Raw genomic sequence first — 20498 nt, 5'->3', positions numbered from 1 at the left:
TCACTTTTTCCCTAAAGAGTGAGCCAGGGTTTGTTTGGGTGTAAGACACAGAATTGTGCATTATGGCTGATAGAAAGGAAGACACCAGAGAGGAAGTGTCTTTATCACAGGAGATCCCTGTTGTTCATGAGGTGGGAGAGTCTTCTAGACCTCCACAGTTTGTTACTCCTCCTGTTATGGTTGAGCCACAAGTTCTTACGGCTTCTTCTATGGATGAAGACACTTTCAAGACTCAGTTAGTTGCTGCTGTGAGTATGTTTACTCAAGTGATGCAGAATCCAAGGTTTTTGGCATTTTTGCAGCCATCTGTAAAGATTTTGGATCGAGTAGAGGTCCAGGATAAGGGTAAGCATGCTGCAGATTCAGTGGAAACACCAAGGCAGCTTGCGGAGTCAATGGAGACTCCAAGATTGGTTTCTACTGTCCAAGAACAGGTGGCGGAAACGCTAGTTACACAGGCATTGCCAGTTCAGCTCTCCACCTTACAGCAGCCAAATGTTGGCCTAAATGGACAGGGAAACAGTTTTCAGGCTTTACCATAGGTTTTCCCACCGACCTCTGTACATCCTGGGTACTTTGGAGGTGGATCTGTATTTCAGAGTATGGCTGGTTATGCGCCTGGAAACCAGATTTATGTACCAAGAACAGTGTTTGGGGGTACACAGGGTTTTATGCCAAACCCCATGTATGGTAATATAGGCATGCAGCCTGGATTTCAGGGTGTTCAAGGCAGTTTTGGCATGCCACAGGGCACTTTTGGTATGGCTGGTTATCAAAATCGGCAAGCAAGTATTGTGTCTACAAGCCCTGTAGTCAGTGGTCCGCCAACTTCCATGCCATCTGTTAGTGTTTCTATGTTACAGGCATATCCTATGGATCCCTTGATGGCTCATGAGAAGCCAAAGCCATACAAGGAAGGGGGTGCAGCCGTACAGTTTGATATCTTTCGAGGGTTTGAAGATAGGACTAAGGCACTCTCTTTCTTACAGCAATTTGATGCCGCATTTGGAGGAGGGAACTTTACAGAGCCTTCTAAGGTTCTGAAAGCTGCCACTTTTCTTAAGGACAATGCTAGTCAGTGGTGGAGTACATTGTTGATGCAAGGACAGGCTCCTGCCACTTGGACTTACTTTAAGCAAGTATTTGCTTCTGCTTGGTTGACCAATGAATTTGAGATTGATGTTATGTCAGCTTGGCACAATTTGGATGCATCTAAATGCAAGGATTTGGAAGACTATAATAAGAAGTTTTGGAAGGCTTTGCTTCCAGTCACTTCTTACAGGGTTGTGCCATTGACTGAGTAGATAGAGAAATATTGCTGTGGGCTGCCCAAGGAACTCCGGAGTTATTGTACAAAGACAAAGGTTACCACTTTGACTTAGTTAATTGAGAATGCCACTACAGGAAATGCATTATTGTTGGGACAGTCAAGCGGTTTTGGGGGGCAGCATTAAACAGGACAAATCTGAAAAATTCTCAGCAAAGAAGCCATTTGGTAAACAGGTTTCTCAGATTTCTCAAAGCACAGGTAAACCTTGGCAGTTCAAGAAGAAACCAGCCAAGTTCTTTGGACAGCAGCCAAAGGACCAGAAGAAACCTTTTGTGCGCAAGTCTCTTGAAGAGAGAAAGGCTTTAATGGCTGAGAGGAAGTGCTTTATCTGTGAGCAGACTGGTCATATTGCGTCTAATTGTCTGGACAAGAATAAGAGACCAGCTGATGATGATAAAGAGGACAGGAAAGGAAAGAAGCCCAAACCTTTTGCAGGTTTAGTGCCAGATATGCTTGGAGACAAGCCACACTCGGATACTAATGAGCTTTGCAGAGCTTGGGGTAAAGTTAGGGATCGACATGTACTTATTTTCTTTGATTCTGGAGCTAAGGCAAACTTTATCTCACCAGAGTTGGCTTCTAATTTGGGCATCAGAGCAGATGAGATGGGCTACACAGTAGAGGCAGGGTTGGCATGTCTTGGTCACTCAGAGTCTGTGACACCCATTCTTGGGAAGCTGCGTCTTCATATACAGTCTTATGTTGATGCAGAAGAATTTTATATCATGCCACTTGAAGGTTGTGATGTCTTGTTGGGAATGCCATGGATGTTCAGAAAGCATGGTGTGATGGATGCCTTTAACAAGACACTGACTTTGGAACCTAGGGGAAAGACTCATGTGCTCGATGTGAAGCTTAAAGGAGAGTCTGTACCTGTTGTATCGGCTTCTGCCATTACATTTGTAATAAAGAATCATCTTTCTGCGTACTTGATTTTTGCACGTGATGTCAAGGATAATGATGAGTCAAATTTCTCTATGTTAGATAGAGACAGGTCTGATTTCTTGTCTCAGTTCAGTGATTGTTTTTTTGACTCATTACCATCACAGTTGCCACCAGAGAGGTCTGAGGATCATGCAATAGATTTGGTGCCAGGCAGTAGCCCACCAAATAGACCTCTGTATAGGGTTAGTGCAGTCCAACAGAAAGAGATATTGAGCCAGGTGAATGAGCTGTTGGAAAAAGGGCTGATTCAGCCAAGTTCATCTCCCTTTTGCTCACCACTGCTCCTAGTGCAGAAGAAGGATGGCTCTTGGCGCACGTGCATAGATTATCGTGCGTTGAATAAGAGTACCATCAAGAACAAGTTCCCCATTCCAAGAATTGACGACATCCTTGACCGTTTGGAAGGAGCGTCAATTTTCAGCAGGATAGATTTGAAGAGTGGATACCATCAGATCAGGATTAAGCAAGAGGATGTGCATAAGACTGCATTTAGGACCACGTTTGGTCTCTATGAGTTCTTGGTAATGCCATTTGGACTTACTAATGCTCCTGCTACATTTAATCGAATGATGGACATGATTTTTCGTCCATACAGGCAGTTTGTTGGTACATTCTTTGATGACATGATCGTCTTTTCAAAGAATGAACAAGAGCATAGAGAGTACTTGAAAGCAGTCTTTGATGAGCTTTGCAGTAATAGGTTGCTTATCAATGGCAAGAAGAGTGAGTTCTTCTTGGAAGAAATCCAGTTCTTGGGGCACATAGTGTCAAAGGATGGTGTCCGAATGGATCCTGCTAAGGTTGAAGCAATTAGAACATGGCCAGATTTGAAGACTGTCCATGATGTCAGAAGCTTCTTGGGTTTGTGTTCTTATTACAGGAGGTTTATTCGCAATTTTGCAGAGATTGCTTCACCTTTATATGCTTTACAGAAGAAAGGAGTCTCTTTCGAGTGGACATAGAAAGAGATTTCAGCTTTTAATCTTCTTAAAGAAAAGATGACTTCTAGTCCAGTGATCATGCTGCCAGGTCTTAGGAAGTCATTTGTTGTCCAATGTGATGCCTGTGGCAATAGCATTGGTGCAGTGTTAATGCAAGATGGCCGGGTAGTGGCTTATGAAAGCAGAATCTTGCGAGGGCCAGAAAAGACTATGCAGGTCTATGAGAAAGAATTGCTGGCTGTGATTCATGCGCTTTCTTGTTGGAAATACTACCTACTTGGGGGAGATTTTGTTGTCCAGACAGATCATCAGACATTGCGTTATTTCTTAACTCAGACTAAGCTGTCAGAAAAGCATATGCGTTGGGCAAAATTTTTGTCAATGTTCCATTTTCAGATTGTGCATGTGAAAGGCAAAGTTGCTAGAAGGTATTTGGTTAAGTTCAAGAACTATCCAGCTATAGATGCTAAGTGGATGGATAACGGTAAACTTGCAAAGTCACCTAATGTGTTGGAACTTTATCTTGAAGCATTTCGCTTGCAACCTACCTTGACCCCTTGTATCTCTAAGCTGAAATAGATTGTCAAAGTAACAATTGCTTAAGAAAGAAATTATGTACAGAAACAGATTTTGTACAGGTTAACACTTATTGTGTCCATATGGTTTTCTCAGTGCTAAAGAAGTAAGTATTGCTTGCAAGAATACAGTTTTTACTTCTATTGAATTGAATACATGTTGTAACAATGGTTACTTGATCGGGCATGTATTTTGTGAATTGACTTAGTAGGGATATCATTTTGATGTACTGGCCACTAGATCTCTAGTTAGGGTGATGTGGAGTCATCAAATGAGAATCTGCCACTATAGGGATATCATTGTGGTGTACCGGCCACTATATCTGGAAGCAGTGATGTGGAGTCACATGATGATAGTCTGCCATGTTTCATAGTTAGAACATACATGTGTTAACAGTGTGTTCAGTTCACAATGTTGACTGATAGCATGTATGTGTTGTACATGTGCTGCCAAGTGTAAGCTCACTGGGTTAGCTGGAAGCATGTATGACATTTATGCAAACGAGGACGTTTGCGATTTCGAGAGGGAGGTATGTCACAAGACGGTGACAACTATTACCTTTTTGTTGATTTCTTTATTACATATTTTATTTGGTTTTTCTTTTTGGAAGGATCCCTCTTGAAATCTAAATGCCTGAGTTGCATGGCCAGTATGTGAAATAGACAGGAATATCTAGTGAGTCAAGACTGGACAGTTAAGGTCCAGTACAAGTTTGGAAGAGACTGATGGCACTGTAGATTGACAAGCCTGGAAGAGACTTGTGAAAGTGTATATGAACAAGTGTGTTGAAGAACTAGCCTGGAAGAGACTAGTTCAAAGTGAAGATGGACAAATCTCCAAGAGATTAGTCCATGTGGGGTCATCAGTGGAAATTCACTTTCAGTTGAGCTACATTACAAATTTGGATGTAGCTATAGTCTGCAAAGATGGTCAGAAGACTAGTGGGATACAATTGAAGCAACTCCTAAAATTTAGGGAGTTACTATTTTTGGACCTCGGAATCTGTTCACGTCATTATCTTCGTTTTTGTACGAGGATTAATCCTCTGGTCTGTGCCGAGGTCAAAATTTGAACCGAGGATGGAGAATTTTAGACCGAAAGGTTTAAACAGGAAAATTGTTACATGTATGCCATGTGTCACAATTTGGGCATAAATTCCCAAAAGAGAGAGAGAGGGCAGTACAAAAACGAGTTTCAATGCATGGGGGGCTCATTTTTTGTGAAAAGGGGAGATGGATTGTTGCAGATGGAGAGCTCTTGAGAGCTGGTCTACCTTGTCTATGATGCACAGAGGGTTGAGCTTGCTTCCTACTCTCCCTCTCTCTCCCTGACAGTGTGGAATATGCTGTTTTTGCATGAGGCAAGAGCCTTTTTTCTCCAGGAATAGGAGTAGTTGTTTGCTGCCCACAAGCAGGAACAGGTGAGGGTGGTAACCTCACCAAGCAAGTGTCTGAAATAGCATTAAATCAGTTCTGATTCTGGACTGTTCAGAGGTTATTTTAGAGCCCAATTGATGTCAGAATCAAGGGACACTTGGCCCAGATGATGCAGGACAATGCAGGGAACAATATGAGCTGAGAACAGGTGTTAGAACAGGTCTGAACCAGTAATTACAGTGGGCTGAACAGTACAGGGAATAGTATGAGTCGTAAACAGGTTTCAGAACAGGTCTGAACTAGTAAATACAGCAGGTTGAAATGGTCAATTCTGCACTCCAACCAGAAGATTCAGACTTGGGCAGAGTTTCCTCTCCTGGTCAACTTGATTTGGGTCAGTAATTGTACTGTTATGCTGTCAAATTTCACCCAGAATAGGTAAAAGACAGCCCATTGTACTTTCTCTTTTTAAAAATAAAGAAATACCGCAAGGGGCGCCTAACTTAGGGGCCAACAGGGTGTATGTGTTGCAACAGGAGCATTCTAGCTTCCTGGATGTCTTCTTGATTCCGTGTCTTTAAGTTCAGGTAAAGTGGGCGACTGTTAAATTGGGTGAAAGCATTTATTTATTTTGGTTGTACACTACCGCCCTTCCCAGTGAACAAGCCGGTTACATGGTCTCTTCCTGTACAAAATACTTTTACTTTCTGTAATATAAAGCAACAATTTTCTTATGTTTTTGAGTTGAATGTACGTAATGAATTAAGTGATTTGTTAGATGAATTTAAAGATGTGTTTCCTTCCGATTTACCAAGTGGCCTTCCACCAGATAGGGGTGATATAAATCACCCAATTGATACAGATAGGGATACACACCCTATTTCTAAACCATCTTATAAGTTAAGTGAAACATAGCACCAAGAAGTTGAAAGACAAATTAAGGATTACCTTGATAAAGGATTTATACAACCCAGCAATTCACCTTGGGCTTCGCCAATTTTATTGGTAAAGAAAAAAGATGGTTCTATGCGACTTTGTGTCAATTATAGAGCACTTAATAAGATAACAGTGAAGAATAAATTTCCTATGCCCAAAATGGAATATCTTTTTGATCAATTACAAGGAGCGAAATTCTTTACAAAGATAGACTTAAGATCAGGCTATCACCAAGCAAGAATTAAGGCACATGATGTTCCTAAGACAACATTTCGTACTAGATATGGGCATTATGATTTTTTGGTGATGCCTTTTGGTCTCACTAATGCACCAGCTACCTTTATGAAGCTGATGAATAGTGTATTACGGTCCTATCTAGGACACTTTGTAGTAGTCTTCTTGGATGATATCTTGATCTTTAGTAAATCAAGAGAAGAACATTTGGAACACTTACGATTAGTATTCCAATTGTTAAGAACACATTCCCTTTATACAAAGAAAACTAAATGTGAATTCTTCGCACAAGAGATCAAATATTTGGGGCATATTATTTCCAAAGAGGGAATCAAGATGGATCCAGAAAAAGTAAGGGCAATTATTGAATGGCCATCTCCAAGGTACTTGGAAGAGCTGCAGATCTTCCTAGGATTATCTGGATTTTATCGTAGATTCATTCGAGATTATGCCAAAATAGCTGTTCCAATGATAGACCAACTTAAAGGGAAAGGGAAGAGCTTTAATTGGGAAACAGACCAAAATGAAAGTTTTCAAAAACTTAAGGTAGCTATTGCTACAGCTCCAGTACTATTAATTGTGGATCCCAATAAACCATTTGTGGTTGAAGCCGATGCCAGTGATAAGGCGATAGGCGCGGTCTTATTACAAGAAGGTCGACCAATTGCTTTTGAAAGCAAGAAATTAGACCGTGCAAAACAGAATTATTTTGTTTATGAGAGGAAACTGTATGCAATAGTACATGCAATGAAGAAATGGAGGCACTATCTGTACGGTGCCAAACTTTTAATCTTGTCGGATCATGAAAGCATTAAGTGGCTTAATGACCAACCGGATCTACAAGGGCGTAAAGCCAGATGGGTCGAACTCCTTCAAGAGTTTGACTACGAAATAAGGTATAGAAAGGGGAAATACAATATAGTGGATGATGCACTCAGTGGAATGCCCATCATAAATGAATTGAGTTTTACTCAGTTTACTTCCGATTTACTTGAATCTTTGAAAGGGAAATGCCAGGTTGATCCGGCATATTCCAACACATGGGAAGCAATAAATAATGGGGATCCAAATGAAAGAGCCTCCACAGAGGAAGGAATATCTGAGGATGTTCATCAAGGAAATGGAGCATCAGGGGTTGCTCAAATGAGATTCAAGTGGAAGAATTTTACCATTGATAATGGTTATTTACTCTACAAGGGTAGGGTATGTGTCCCGAAAGATGAAGAAATAAGGCGCCAGATACTCTTTGAGTGTCATGATACCCCTAGCATGGGACATCTAGGAGTTAATAAGACTTATAATCTTATTAAAAGGCAGTTCTATTGGCCTGGAATGAATAAGGACGTCGTTGACTATGTGGTCAAATGTAATAAATGCCAGGTTAATAAAGCTTGTTGCATTACCCAGAACACAGAGGGGGCACGACTCTGTGTGGGTGATTGTGGATAGGTTAACCAAAATGGCTAGGTTTATTCCAACTTCAACTGATGTTAAAACACCAGAATTGGCTAGATTATTCGTAGAGAACATATACTGATTGTATGGCCTTCCGGCAAATATAGTTTCTGATCGGGATAGAAAATTTGGTAGTCAATTTTGGCGTGCTGTATTTAGGAAGTTGGATACTAAACTTAGCATGAGTACGGCAGACCACATGGGCAAACTGAAAGGGTTAACCAAATCCTTGAAGATATGCTCAGGGCATATGTAAGTAAAATGTAAACTAATTGGAAAGAGTATCTACCGATAGCAGAGTTTGCATATAATAGTGCCAAGCACTCTTCCATTGGATATAGTCCATTTATGTTAATGTATGGGTTTTAGCCCAGAGCTCCTCATGCAGTAGGACTGCATAAGGAAAAGGTTCAGGCAGCCAAGGACTTTTTGGAGGATATGAATAGCATGTTAAAATTTGCTCAAGAAAATATTAAGAAAGCTCAAAATCGAGCTAGAGCTTATGCAGATCCTTATCGAAGAGACATCTCCTTTGAGGAAGGAGAATTGGTCTATCTTAAGGTGCCTGAACAAACTAAAACCATGAAAACAGGACGATGTCCAAAGCTTTCACCCAGGTATTGTGGTCCTTTCACAATACTTAAAAGAGTGGGAGAACAGGCTTACAAGCTCCAACAACTTGCTGGTAGTAAAACACATCCGGTTTTTCATGTAAGTAAGCTAAGGAGGAAGTTGGGTAATTTGGATAATCTAATCTTAAATGATAACATTGAGGAGCTATTAGATGACCAATCTAATCCACATGAACCAAAAAGAATATTAAATGTTCGTAATAGACGAACAAGGAATACTATTTATCAAGAATGCTTGGTCAAATGGAAAGATTGTTTAGAAGAAAGCTCAACATTGGAGCGAGTAAGTACCCTAAGGAAAAGGTTTCCCAATTTACAATTGGACCTTCCAAGTATAGTTTTCGAGGACGAAACCAATTCTTAAGGGGAAGGAAATGTTACATTAATAAGGTAATTTATGGGAGACAGGCGCGAGGGATGACTGTCCGAGGGCCTTGGGCACCCGAACGGGGTCAAGGGGAGCCTAGAGAGTAAGAGAGTCCAAGAATAGTAGGACTCACCTGAAGCGGACGGTTGGCAGAGGAAACGGGGAGAGAGGAGCCAACACTTATCTAGGCGAGGTCGGGTGGTGAAAGGAGGAATTACTCGTGCCATTTCATACACGTCAGACTTAACCGTCGTGAGGAGTTTTTTGCTACCTCTCGTCATCTCGTCATTCATCCACACTGGATACTCGTCATCCTTCATAATCTCAGAGAGAGAGAGAGAGAGAGAGAGAGAGAGAGAGAGAGGACACCACGTTGAGAGGGATCTAGGAAACGGTTCCCTCCACCTTTCTATGATTTGATTGAAACAAACCATGGGTACCAAGTGCCTGAACCATCTACAATGGGCTGAGTTGTTGCAATTCTGTAATTTAGGGCTTGAAACCTTAATTTCTACATAAACCAAGCAACAAGTTGGTTTCCTTATCTCGTTCTTTGATGTGTTCAAGTTGAGTAGAAAGAGCTTCTTTAATGTATGCTAGATAAGCATGTACAAACCATATGGCTGAAATTCCAATGTTAGAGCTTATTGGAAGTGAAGAGAGAAATCTCCAATATATAGGTGTGGGGTTTGGGGCCTTACAAGTGGAAAGTGGAGGCTACAAATTACAAGAGTTTGTTGAAAGTGACAAGTGTTCAGTAAAATGACAAGTCTAGGGACACTTGTCACTTTCTAAATGATAGCATGTATTCTCAAATGCTGGCACAAGCCAACATTCTCTCGATGCCAGTGATTCCCATGTGCCATGCTCTTGAATGAGTTTGACTTGTCTCTAGCGCAGTATTCTTAGTTGCTCTCACTAACCTTGATCAGATGTGTGACAGATTTGTCTATTCACACTCTTAACAAGTGTGATGCATATGAATACATGCTGTCCTTAGTCCAATTGCTCTGCAAAAGTGACATTGGAGATGCAAACTTGGTCCCGTGCTGCTGTGCACTACAATCAATGTGTAATACATGCAATTATTTGAAATGGTATCACAAAACTTCACAAAGGAAAGCTCAACTAGTTAGATGGGATCAATATATGCACCATGCAGCCTAGTGTTGCATTTAACAAGGATGCGTGTTGTATAAAATTGAACCCATCTGTCATACTGGTTGGTCAAGTTATTCTTCTTTAAGCCATTGCATAAATTCATCTCTTGCCTTGCAAACCACATGGACAAATTGAAGCAATACATAACGAATCTGAGATTTAAAAAGGCAAGCCATTCATTGCACATATAAGGATTTCTCTGGTTGTAACCAATGTTGAATTGAGTTTTTCAAATCAGGGCAGTGCTTTTTGGAGTAACATGGTGAACAAATATTAATAACTGGATAATCATTGTAGCAAAAGTTTTATGAATGCGTGTGTAATACATCCAAGTTACTGTGATTGCTAATTGGCTCTCAATTTATTTGACAAATTTCATCCAATCTGTTGTCTTTCCTAAAGCAGATTTTACCTCATAAGCAGGTGCACCAACATTTAGTTCTCCTAGTGAGACATAATGGGAGGTTCGGTGCATTTGGGATCAGTCGGCAGCATGATTTGATGAATAAAGATCTTGAGTTTGAAAGGTGAATTTTGTTGCATTTCTTTGGCTTTGAATAGCCATTATCATGAATATGTAAAACCAATGTAGAAAGCAAATGAGGGCAACTATATTCTTCTGCATTGCTTTGCCTTACATGGCATCCGAATTGTATTTTGGCATGACGTACAAGTCAATCTACTTCCACGGGCTGACTTGTTCAAAATAATTTCATCTGTGAATTCTGAGGACTGTTGAATTATGATGGCTGTGTTTTGGAGAAGGTCTTTAGACCAGACATATTGCTTTAGCTTTTGTGTACAGAAATTGCTTAGCGTTTTAAGTTTAAAGAAATTGTGCTGTATCGAACTGTAAGTTAGTTCCACTTTCTGACTGTGAATATCATTTGTGTCCTGTTTTCTTTTCAATGCAATTTATTGAATCATGTGTGTGCTTGTGCAGCATTTCCAGCATTGTAGAGGATTATAAAAGAGCATATGAGCAGTCTCTCCACAATGTTTTGCGCATTAGAGTTGGGCTTCCAGTGAGTTATTTCTAAGATTTTTATTGTTTTGCTCTGTCTCCAGTTAGACAACATGCTTAGTATCTGGTTTTTTCAAGTCATAGTTTTGAATAAACTTCATTAATGTTCTTAAAATGCAGGTTGAACACAATGTAGAGTCATTTAACTTCATATGTTGGCGCTATCTGTCATTGGATCCATCGGTGTCATCTTGGGATCAGGTGATGTGTCTTGTTTTGCCAGATCTATATTCCTTCAAGAGTATCCAAATGGTTCTTAAAATATTATCAAAAGGGAAAATTTTCCTGTGGAGCATTAAAAAAACTTGCAATACACCGATAGAGAACTACATATCTGTATAAAGCTGAGGTTTGAATCATAGTCCTTATTAATCCACGGCAATTGTGTTGTGAGGATTTCAGTAGGATGGAACAGAATCCATTATCTTGGTGTTTCATTATTTAGATGGAAAGACCAATTCTATAAATGTTGTGGTCATGGCACTTATAGTGCTGAATGTGAGCACAAAAGGATGAGGCTGAATGATGGGCAGCCTGTCTATTTATAGATGTTGAAGGGTGCCTCAAAAATTAGGGTTTTAAGGGACCACTAAAACTCTCTCAAACCACACATCAAATTTGCGTTTTTCATTAATTAAGCATGTTTTGGGGCTGTTTAAAAATGCTAATCAGTTGTAAAGTGTGTTTTAGCTCAACACAGATCCACTCTTCCATCTCCATCTCTTCTATGGGTGGTGGATGCTTCTCATAGAAATGGTTCGAGTGTTGCTGTTTGGAGTTGTTTAGCTGCCGCCCACTGCATTTGGAGCTGTTGCCATTGTCAGCTGGCTTTCACCCAGATTGCCACATTGTTCAGGACTGCTGCCCACCTGCATTTACATTATCAGCATCTATGTTTTCATCTTCAGCCCGGGAAGATTTGCGTTTTGCTATCTTGCCCCTTCTCGACTTCACTTTGGTGCCCTTTTGCAGTTTTCAGCTTGGGCAGATTTGCATTTTGTTGCTGCAGACCCTCCTACAATTGCATTTGTTGTTACATCTGGCTGCCCAACTGATTTCCACCTCCTAGAGCACATGGTGATTGCTGGTCATCATCTTCTCTACTTTGACAACCCCCAAGGACTGCATTTCGTTCTCTCTACAGCTGGCCCTTCCTTCTATAGTATGCACTTTGATATCTTACATTCGGAGGACTGCATTTCACTCCCTTCATAGTGCAGATTCCCTACAAGTGTTTCCACCTCAGGATGGTGTGGTCATCTTAGAGCTTTGCTCCATTTTATTAGCGTGATTTAATCAACATGATTCAGTGTTCATCATTCTTCACTTTACTTTTTCTTTTGAGTTTCTTTGTCACAATGTTTGCCATACACTTGTGTTTCTCCTTGCGTTTCCAAATGCTACTGTTTCTTTACATGGTGTCAGAGTAGAGGTGCTGAGAGAGCTAAAGGTCCTATTCATCAGTGAAGATGAAGAAAAATTGCAAGACCAACCATACTTTTATGTTCTAGAAACTTTGTTTTCCGTTGCACCATTGGGGAGACACCAATATCTTCTCCCTCTGATCCATTCTTTATAGGTTTGACATGTCGAATCTCGATGCTATGGCTTCTTCACAGATAAAGGGACCAAACCCTTGGGTGCTCCTCCTCTGGCAAGAATAGTTATACCACCAAAGATTGTTGTTATCTACCTTTGCTTTCTTCCCTACCGGAGCATATGGGTTTGCTCCCTGGCACTCCTTGTGTTGCCTCACGGTTTTGGGCAATAGAGATCATTTAGCATTGATTATCAAATTTTTATGCTCAAGTCAATAAGACTCATTTAATGCGCACTAAAGCCCTTGCGAGTAAAAGGAGGCTCTAAGACCTCACAAGGTGACAAGCTCTCCTAGAGATCACCACAATGTGCTATAGCAGTTTCTTCCATTTATTTTGGAGTTCAGTGGTTTCCATGGTTCATAATTCTACAGTTTGCTTAATTGAGAGATAATGGCTCTTGGATAGCATCTCCTTGATAGTCTACTTCTTCGTGGGACAATGGCTGTTTAACTTCCTCCACTTCTTTGGCTCCACAATCCGCCCCACTAAGAGATAAGAGGTTGTTATCCACTTGTGGCTCCTCGTGAGCTACATCTTACCCCACCCTAATTTGAGGCCACCTTTGGGAGTTGTTTAGCTTCTATTGCATTGCAACCTCATTTACCTTCTTTGGAAGTACCGATGGCATTTCCTTTGCAGATGCTTTCAAGACCATGATCCATGAGTCTTTAGATTTCCCTGCCCCGTGAGAGGGGGGTTCAAAGAAGGCTTCAATGGGGGATCCCATTCCTCCAACCCCAAAGGGGGTCCCTACTCATCGTGAGATTCTTCACACACCTTGGCAAAAAGGTTTTTCAATCTTCATCTTTCCTTGGATGGACTGGCTGACATCAAGCTATTATCTCCCTCATTGATACCCAAGATCTACAAGTTCTCCCTAGTTTGGGGTCTTAGATGTTTTAGCCATGACTTGGTGGCTAGGCCTTCACATTCTAACCACCATGGAGACTTTGAGGTTGTGGCTTCTCTCTCGAGGTTGAGTTTTGAGATTATTAGCACATCTTGTCTAATGTTTTTCACTATAGGTCTCCTTTGAGGTGGAATGCTTGGATTATTGGGCAGATTGTCTCTCTCTCACTCCTCTTGGGGCACCTTTTTGGGTTTGAGAGGGGGTGTTGAGGAACCCCAATCATCAAGTGCATTTCTTTTCCTTAATTCTCCTTTGATTTCATGTTTATAGCCCCAAAAAGGTCGGGTACCCATATTTCGGGGTGCCATTCAAGACGGTTTGGTGCCTATAAATAGGGCACAAACTTCATTCATCTACACACTTTTCATTTATATATTCTCCCCCCTCAAATCAGCTCTTCCATCTCCATAACTCCCACAGATGGTGGATGCTTTTCACAAGGGTGGTTCAAGTGCTACTGTTTGGAGTTGTCTAGTTGCTACCCAGTGCATTTGGAGCTGTTGCCATCATCAATTGGCTTTTGCTCAGCCTACCCCACTATCCAAGACTATTGCCCACTTGCGCTTACATCACCAGTATTTGTGTGTCCCTTGTGAAAATATGCTAGGGTTTGCACTAAGAAATCGTAGAATGTACGAATATGGTTGGAACACACTAACTCAAATGGTAACACAATATGCAAACCCTAAGCACAAAATGCAAAATGCAAACAAAATGCAAAACCACAAATAGAAACAAAGAAGAAAGAGAACTTTGAGGTGAATGAATCAACGTTTAAATGAATGAGAGAATGTATAGAATGCTCAAGGGTAGAGCTGTCCAACGGCTAGTGGCTCTTGTGGGAGTGGGTTGAGAGGAGTGTCGATGTGTGTTGTCCATCAGAGACGGATCCCGAGTGCACACCAGTCGGAGCAAAGGCTGATGAAGAAAATTACTGAAAACACAAAAGCGACATTTTGTAGATGCAAACATAAATCAGGCCCATGCTAGAAATGGAAGGGCTGCAGGCTGGAAGCCCGAACGGAGCAGTATCAGGGGCTGAAATTGCTAAATGTAGTGGTATAGCTGCTTGAAGATGATGGTAGCTGATCATTGGCAGCAGCGGTAGGTTGGGCGACAGCTGTAGATCATGTAGTAGCTGTTGTTGGGGACAACTAGTGGAAGAGGGCTGATGGCTGAATCTTGGAAGACGAGGATAGATTGAATGGTGGACAGCCTTATCTAGTAGAATTTCTTTAATAATAATATTTGCATGTGAACTGAATGCTGGTTGCTAGATGTCTTTGACAATCGGAAGCAATACTCGCGAGGCTTTTCTTGAAACTTCTACTAGCTACTATGTTGGTCATATGCGTGTTTCAGATGGACATGGTTATCATCATTTTTGTCACATTTTTAATCATTCTTGCATAGAGGACTATTGCTTTTCTACATTCATAATTAATGAACAGTGGCTCTAAAAACATAGTGCGAACGAGACATTGCCTTCAATTGGGTTTACATGTAATTGTACTGGTCTGATGGATTGATCAGCATGCTAATGCTAGCAAGGTAATCTCTGCAGAACTTCTGAGCTGTCTGCAGTATACCTTTTGTTTATCTTGTTGATTGTCATTATCTTGAGGATGATGCACCTTGTATAGAAATCTATTAAAGCACTGTCAAAGAATGACAAGATTCTGAAGATGGATGAAACAGCAAAATGGTGGACACAAAATTTTAATGAGTATTTTTTTGTATGCATTGCAGTACATATCCCAATTGGAGAAACTTTAGCCAACATTAGAATAATACCAGTATGTATTGTATGCATGGCAGTACTTCTCCCAATTGGGGAAACCTTAGCCAATATTAGAATAGCAGCTTCCAATTGCTCATGTTGCCCATTTGGACATTTTTTCTTCCTCCTCTAATAGCAAAAGGTCAATCAGTGTTTTTTGTACCTTCCATATACTTTGGATGTTTTTTGCAATTTTGGCCTTACTGACCTGATCACCTTTTGTCAACTAAGGTTATAGAGTATACTTTACACCGAAAACAAATGTTGTATGTGCTGCGCCTCTTTGTCTTTGAGAAAGAGATGAGAGGGTGGTGGAGTGAGGGAGTGAGGGAGGGAGAGAGATCTGTTGTTGACTGTGTTGTTAATGTTTCAGTGCTCTGAAGCATTAGAGAGGCATGCACAACAAGCAAAGAAACTATGGGAAAGGTGAGGGATTTCTGCTTTATTGTGTTTCAGTAGTAAACTTCAGCATTTTGTTATCGGCTGAAAGTGTCAAAGTTTTCCCACCATATAGATATGAGAAAGGAAAAACAGTGAAGTGCAAAGTTTTTACCTTGTAATAAATGGGAAAGCAATTTAATTGTAAATGTGGAGGAAATTTGTTGAATATGTTGTTTGCTAGCTCTGGTAACCATTATAGGAAGCGGTGAGCAAGATTATGGCTTATGAGTTGTGAAAATGTAAGATTCTTCAAAATATGAGCCACTGTGCCTGAGAAAACAAAACATTTCATTCTTGGAAATATCTATAGCCATGCCCATCTCTACGTTGGATCTTGCAGATTAATTTCTCAATGGATGTGCTAAGGTTTCTAATTTCCCACTCAATCTGGTAGATCACTACTAAGAGACTTAGCACACAATGTTGGTAATCTAAAACCATTTAATGCACAGCTGATTAATATGCGCCCCTTGCCAAAAAGGAATGTAAATTTTCATATTCGCATAGATAATTTAACAAATCCTTCACTTACATGGTAGATCACTTTCAATCTTTTTGTGTGAAAAAATAACAACACTAAATATAGTATCTTGCAGTGCCAAGCCATAAAGACGTGGGGACATAGACACCATGTTTAGTGTGGATATAAAAATAGTTGCCATCATGGCATTCATGATATGTGGATATAAAATCCATATAAGATTCACAAGTATGGTCAAGAAACCATTGAGAACTTAGAGAACACCATATATACTCATGGTAGCTAACATAGGACATGCACGAAAAAGATTCATGTTAGAACTTGAGAAATAACTGTTTAAAACCTCTATTGTATCTTAGTTACCATGGTATACGGCACAAAAGATTCGTTAATAGTGAGAAAAGAGAAAATGTTTATGAAACATCAGCTTCATGTTTAATCTATCTATATCACAAATTTAAATTGTAAAACTATTTAGTAATATTAGAAAATGATGTTATTGGCCATATAGTGATCACTTATGTGAGAGAGAGGCCATAAGTATAGTTATTAGTATCATGCACTCTAAAGTCATATCCAAACTAGGATAAAAATGTGGATATTCCAAATATACAAAAGGAATTTGCATTAAATGATATGCACCCGTTATGCCATTGATCAATTACCAATTTGAGCAATTGCTTTAGAAGTCATTGCCAATGATGTTCTTTTTCAGTGATATTTGAGTTGATAATAGTCATAAAGTAAGAAAGTATATTGCCAAAAAAAGTATAGTGCAATAGAGACTCTGCGTTCGAAAACAACCAATGTCTTGGCTACCACTAGGATCGCAAGCTTAACTCAAATTATATATCAAGAAATTTGATAAAAATTCCAAGTCTTGAGTTATGGACCTTTCACTTAGTAAGAAGATTCCAAAGCGATAACTTTAGCAAAGGCTTACAAAATGTATGGCACTTCTAGTGACCAAGGAAATTAAGGGGATGATCAATCTAAAGATGATTACATAATAGACATAATTGGTCACTCCTTAGGAAGGTGCTACCCAATTATCTATACATCTCGTCACAACCTTTCACATCTAAGTGTCATCTGAAGTCCTAAATGATTTATCTTAATGATATTTTTGAATCTCGTAGTTAGTCATTAATTACAAACTCCCTTATGATTTGACAATCACAATGAGTTCTCTATTAAAAGTGAACTGTTGCTATTGTTTGGTCACCCAAGTTTTTGTGCTGTTAAATGCCATGATTGTGGTCTTCCCAATTTTCAATAAGAGGTCTTACTGTGTAGAAGGCTTGTAGTGCATTCAAGTGCTATGTAAGCCCTCAGGGGAGTTGGAGATAAACACAATGTCATTTGCATAGAGCTGGATGGGAATCAATACTTCTGCAAGGCTCACATGGTGGCCTCCCACCTGGCCTGTAGTAGTGTCAAAGGATTTGCAAAAGTCTACAAAATGACAGCATGTTCTCCTCTTGCGTATATATCCTTCCTTGATGATAGCTTTGAACATGAGTGTGTGATCTGGTGTGGTGTGCCCCCTCCAAAAACTAGCTTGCATTGTAGCCTTGTAAGTTGTGTCTTACTGAGGATCACGGGTTTAAGCTGATTTGTCTAGTTGTTTGGAAATCCCTTTACAAGGGGCCATATGGAATGTGTGTACCAAATATGGAGTCAGTGTATCACAAGGAAGTGGAGAGTGTTGTGCTACTGATCCGTCATGGTTTTGGGCTCTCCTTGGTTGCACTGTATCAATGACATCGATAACCATCTTGAGGGTAAAGAGGGAGCTGTTTGCTAGCTTGGCTGTCACTGGGTGTGGTAGATGCGGTTTTCCCAGTACCCACGAAGCTTGAGCAAGTCATGCCATGCTTTACGTGCCATGATGGGGGTGCGTGGCCTCTTTCTTGAAATATTCTCCAAGTCCTTTTACTGCCTTGAACCAAGAATAGCTGGTAGAACTCTCTCGCAAGCTTGCACAAGTAGTCATACTTCTTCCTTTGTACAAAGTGTCAAATGAGTGTTCTTGCCTGTTTATGGATACAAATACTAAGTTTTCCCTTTCAATCAGGCTCATATAGTAGGGCATTCATTATTGTTGTGAGGTAGTACGATGTGCTCATCTAGCTTGGGAGGCTTGGCTATGTGGAACTGCATAAGATTCTTAAGTATGTAGGACTCTCGTAAGTTCCTCGAGAGAGTTGTGGGATCATATTGTGGAGTCCCTCACATGCCTATGTAGGACTCTTGTAAGTTCCTTGAGAGAGTTGTGTGGGACCATATTGTGGAGTGCGTCATAGAGTGCACTGCTATAAGTTGCGTCTCTTGAGTGCTCAGAGGCAATTAAAAATGTTGAATATGCATCGTCGATTGCCATATTGATAAGTCTGCCGAGATAGTAAAGCTTTGTACGTCTGATATCAAGGCCGGCGATCCCATCAAATAATTCATTAACCTTTTGCTCATTGTATGGTAGAACTGGTTGTTAGTAATTTGATCAACAGGGCAAGGAAGGATGAAACTGGAAAACTTTAGGTCGTAGAAAAGGCTGGGCAAGGCCAGCATAGTTGCACTGTGTAATGTACATTGTATTGATAACAGAAAAAGGTAGGCCCCTTAAAAGTTGGAGCTCTTACTAGTGTCTTTATAGGAGCAGTCATTTCTATTAAACCGGCTCTGAAAGTCGAGCACAGTAATACTCTTCTTTCACTCTACTAACGTTTCTTAAGAAGCTTAAAGTTTGAAATCTTCTAAGACTGTCACTGTTACTGTTTCCCAAGAATCTCGAAACGCAACCCTCATTTCTAAATAATACCCACAAGAGCAAAAGTTTGTGAAACCCTGCGCAGTTTTGTCAGGCGAATGCAATAGTTTTGATTTAATGCAGAGACCAAAGGTTTCCTCCTCCATGTGAAACCCCTCTAATGTTTCTTATGAAGCGGCCATTTCTATCGAACTGGCTCTGAAAGTTGAGCACATCTTAAAAGCAGTATGGCCTTTTACAGAGATTAAATAGATTTTCTACTTACAGAATACAACAATGAGCCATTTTTCTGTGATATCTACTTGTAGATGCTCAATTCTCTTTTCGTTTTAGTAAGCAGAATCAGAAAAGTAGCTTTTAATAAATTGGGTAATGATTTATGTTCCTTCTTGCATAGAGATTCAAATCAGAGGCAATTACACCATCTTCTCAACTGATACAGGTGGCTACTGGATGGGCAAAGAGAGAACAAGAGGGCAGATTTGTTCCCAAAAGATATCATTCAATATTCAGCTAACGACTACACTCCAACAAAGAAACTCTGTGTGTTTCAGGAATCAGAGATCAGACAAAAAGTAGTGAAGAGAAGACCACCAACTGATGAACAAGGGCGTTTCCGTATCATGAAGAAGAGACAAGCATTGAGAGAAATCAAAGGATTAGAATGCACATCCAACCAATCTCTAGAATCCAAATCAACTAATAAGTCTATGGAGCTGACTCAGGTACAACCACCTTCTGCAAGGAAAAGTTCTAAAGAGCTGCACCTGGCTGTGAAACAATGCTCACGATGTCGGAACTTGAGCGATGCACCAGCGTTGATGAAGTCGGTTTCATCCATACATCAGAAGAATTGCAAGAAGAAAGCTTTGAACTGCTTCTCTTTAGAATTGTTTTCTGTTTCATCTCGAAGATTGGGAATGCAACTGGAGAAGAGGAAAATGAAAGCAAATCCCCACCAGCCCAGAAACGGCAGGAAAGACCTTTGTGATCGAAATCATAGCCAAACACAGGTGTTGACTCTGCCTTTGAAGGTCGTCCCTTCAAGGTCCCCCCTTTACAAAAGAAATCCTTTACGCTAGTGCTGTTGTACCTGTGTGTTCATTTTGTGAATATGTAAGAAGAGGATTATAAGGTATCACTGATTTTTAGGAGCACACTCTTTTCTTTGAAAGCCAGCGAAAAGAATTAAAAGTTTTGAAATTCGGAAAGGGCTGTTTGGCAAACCAACTAAACCTTGCTAGGAAAGAACCTAAGCGCTATGCCCTGCACAGGTGTGGCTCCCTCACTAATGTCCATTGCCAGAAAGCGTATCCGTGTTTGGTTGGGAGGATAGAGAAGCACTCGAGGAGAGAGAGAGAGAGAGCCCTACTTCACTAAGAAGCGCCAACGTTCCCATAAAAGGCATGTCATGAAGCAAACTTGGAGTTAAATTGACTATCACGCGCGCGCACACACGCGCACACACACACACACACACACACACACACACACACTCTCTCTCTCTCTCTCTCTCTCTCTCCAAATGCATGTGTGCT

The 20498-nt window shown here is 40.5% G+C and overlaps 1 protein-coding gene across 7 annotated transcripts in view; it reads left to right on the top strand.

The window, feature by feature from the left end:
* Nucleotides 1-20101, top strand: part of LOC148034099 (uncharacterized) — a 59204-nt gene extending 39103 nt beyond the window's left edge. For 4 of the 7 annotated variants that reach the window (XM_087682102.1, XM_087682103.1, XM_087682100.1 and 1 more), the window contains 5 exons: nt 10359-10480; nt 10897-10978; nt 11098-11178; nt 15642-15694; nt 19403-20101. In XM_087682102.1, the coding sequence (XP_087538228.1) occupies nt 10359-10480; nt 10897-10978; nt 11098-11178; nt 15642-15694; nt 19403-20042 (978 nt within the window). In that variant the 3' untranslated portion in view covers nt 20043-20101. Of the gene's footprint in view, nt 1-10358; nt 10481-10896; nt 10979-11097; nt 11179-15641; nt 15695-19357 lie in introns of all 7 variants that reach the window. The other 3 variants (XM_087682104.1, XM_087682101.1, XM_087682106.1) reach the window with 2 other exon arrangements.
* Nucleotides 20102-20498: the final 397 nt, after the last annotated feature.

Source organism: Lygodium microphyllum, chromosome 7 (genome assembly GCF_053477565.2).
Source record: "Lygodium microphyllum isolate KBCC chromosome 7, Lygodium_microphyllum_v1.1.10, whole genome shotgun sequence".
Taxonomy (NCBI): Eukaryota; Viridiplantae; Streptophyta; class Polypodiopsida; order Schizaeales; family Lygodiaceae; genus Lygodium; species Lygodium microphyllum.
The sequence above is the reverse complement of the archived record's forward strand: the minus strand, read 5'-3'. Positions and strand labels throughout refer to the sequence as shown.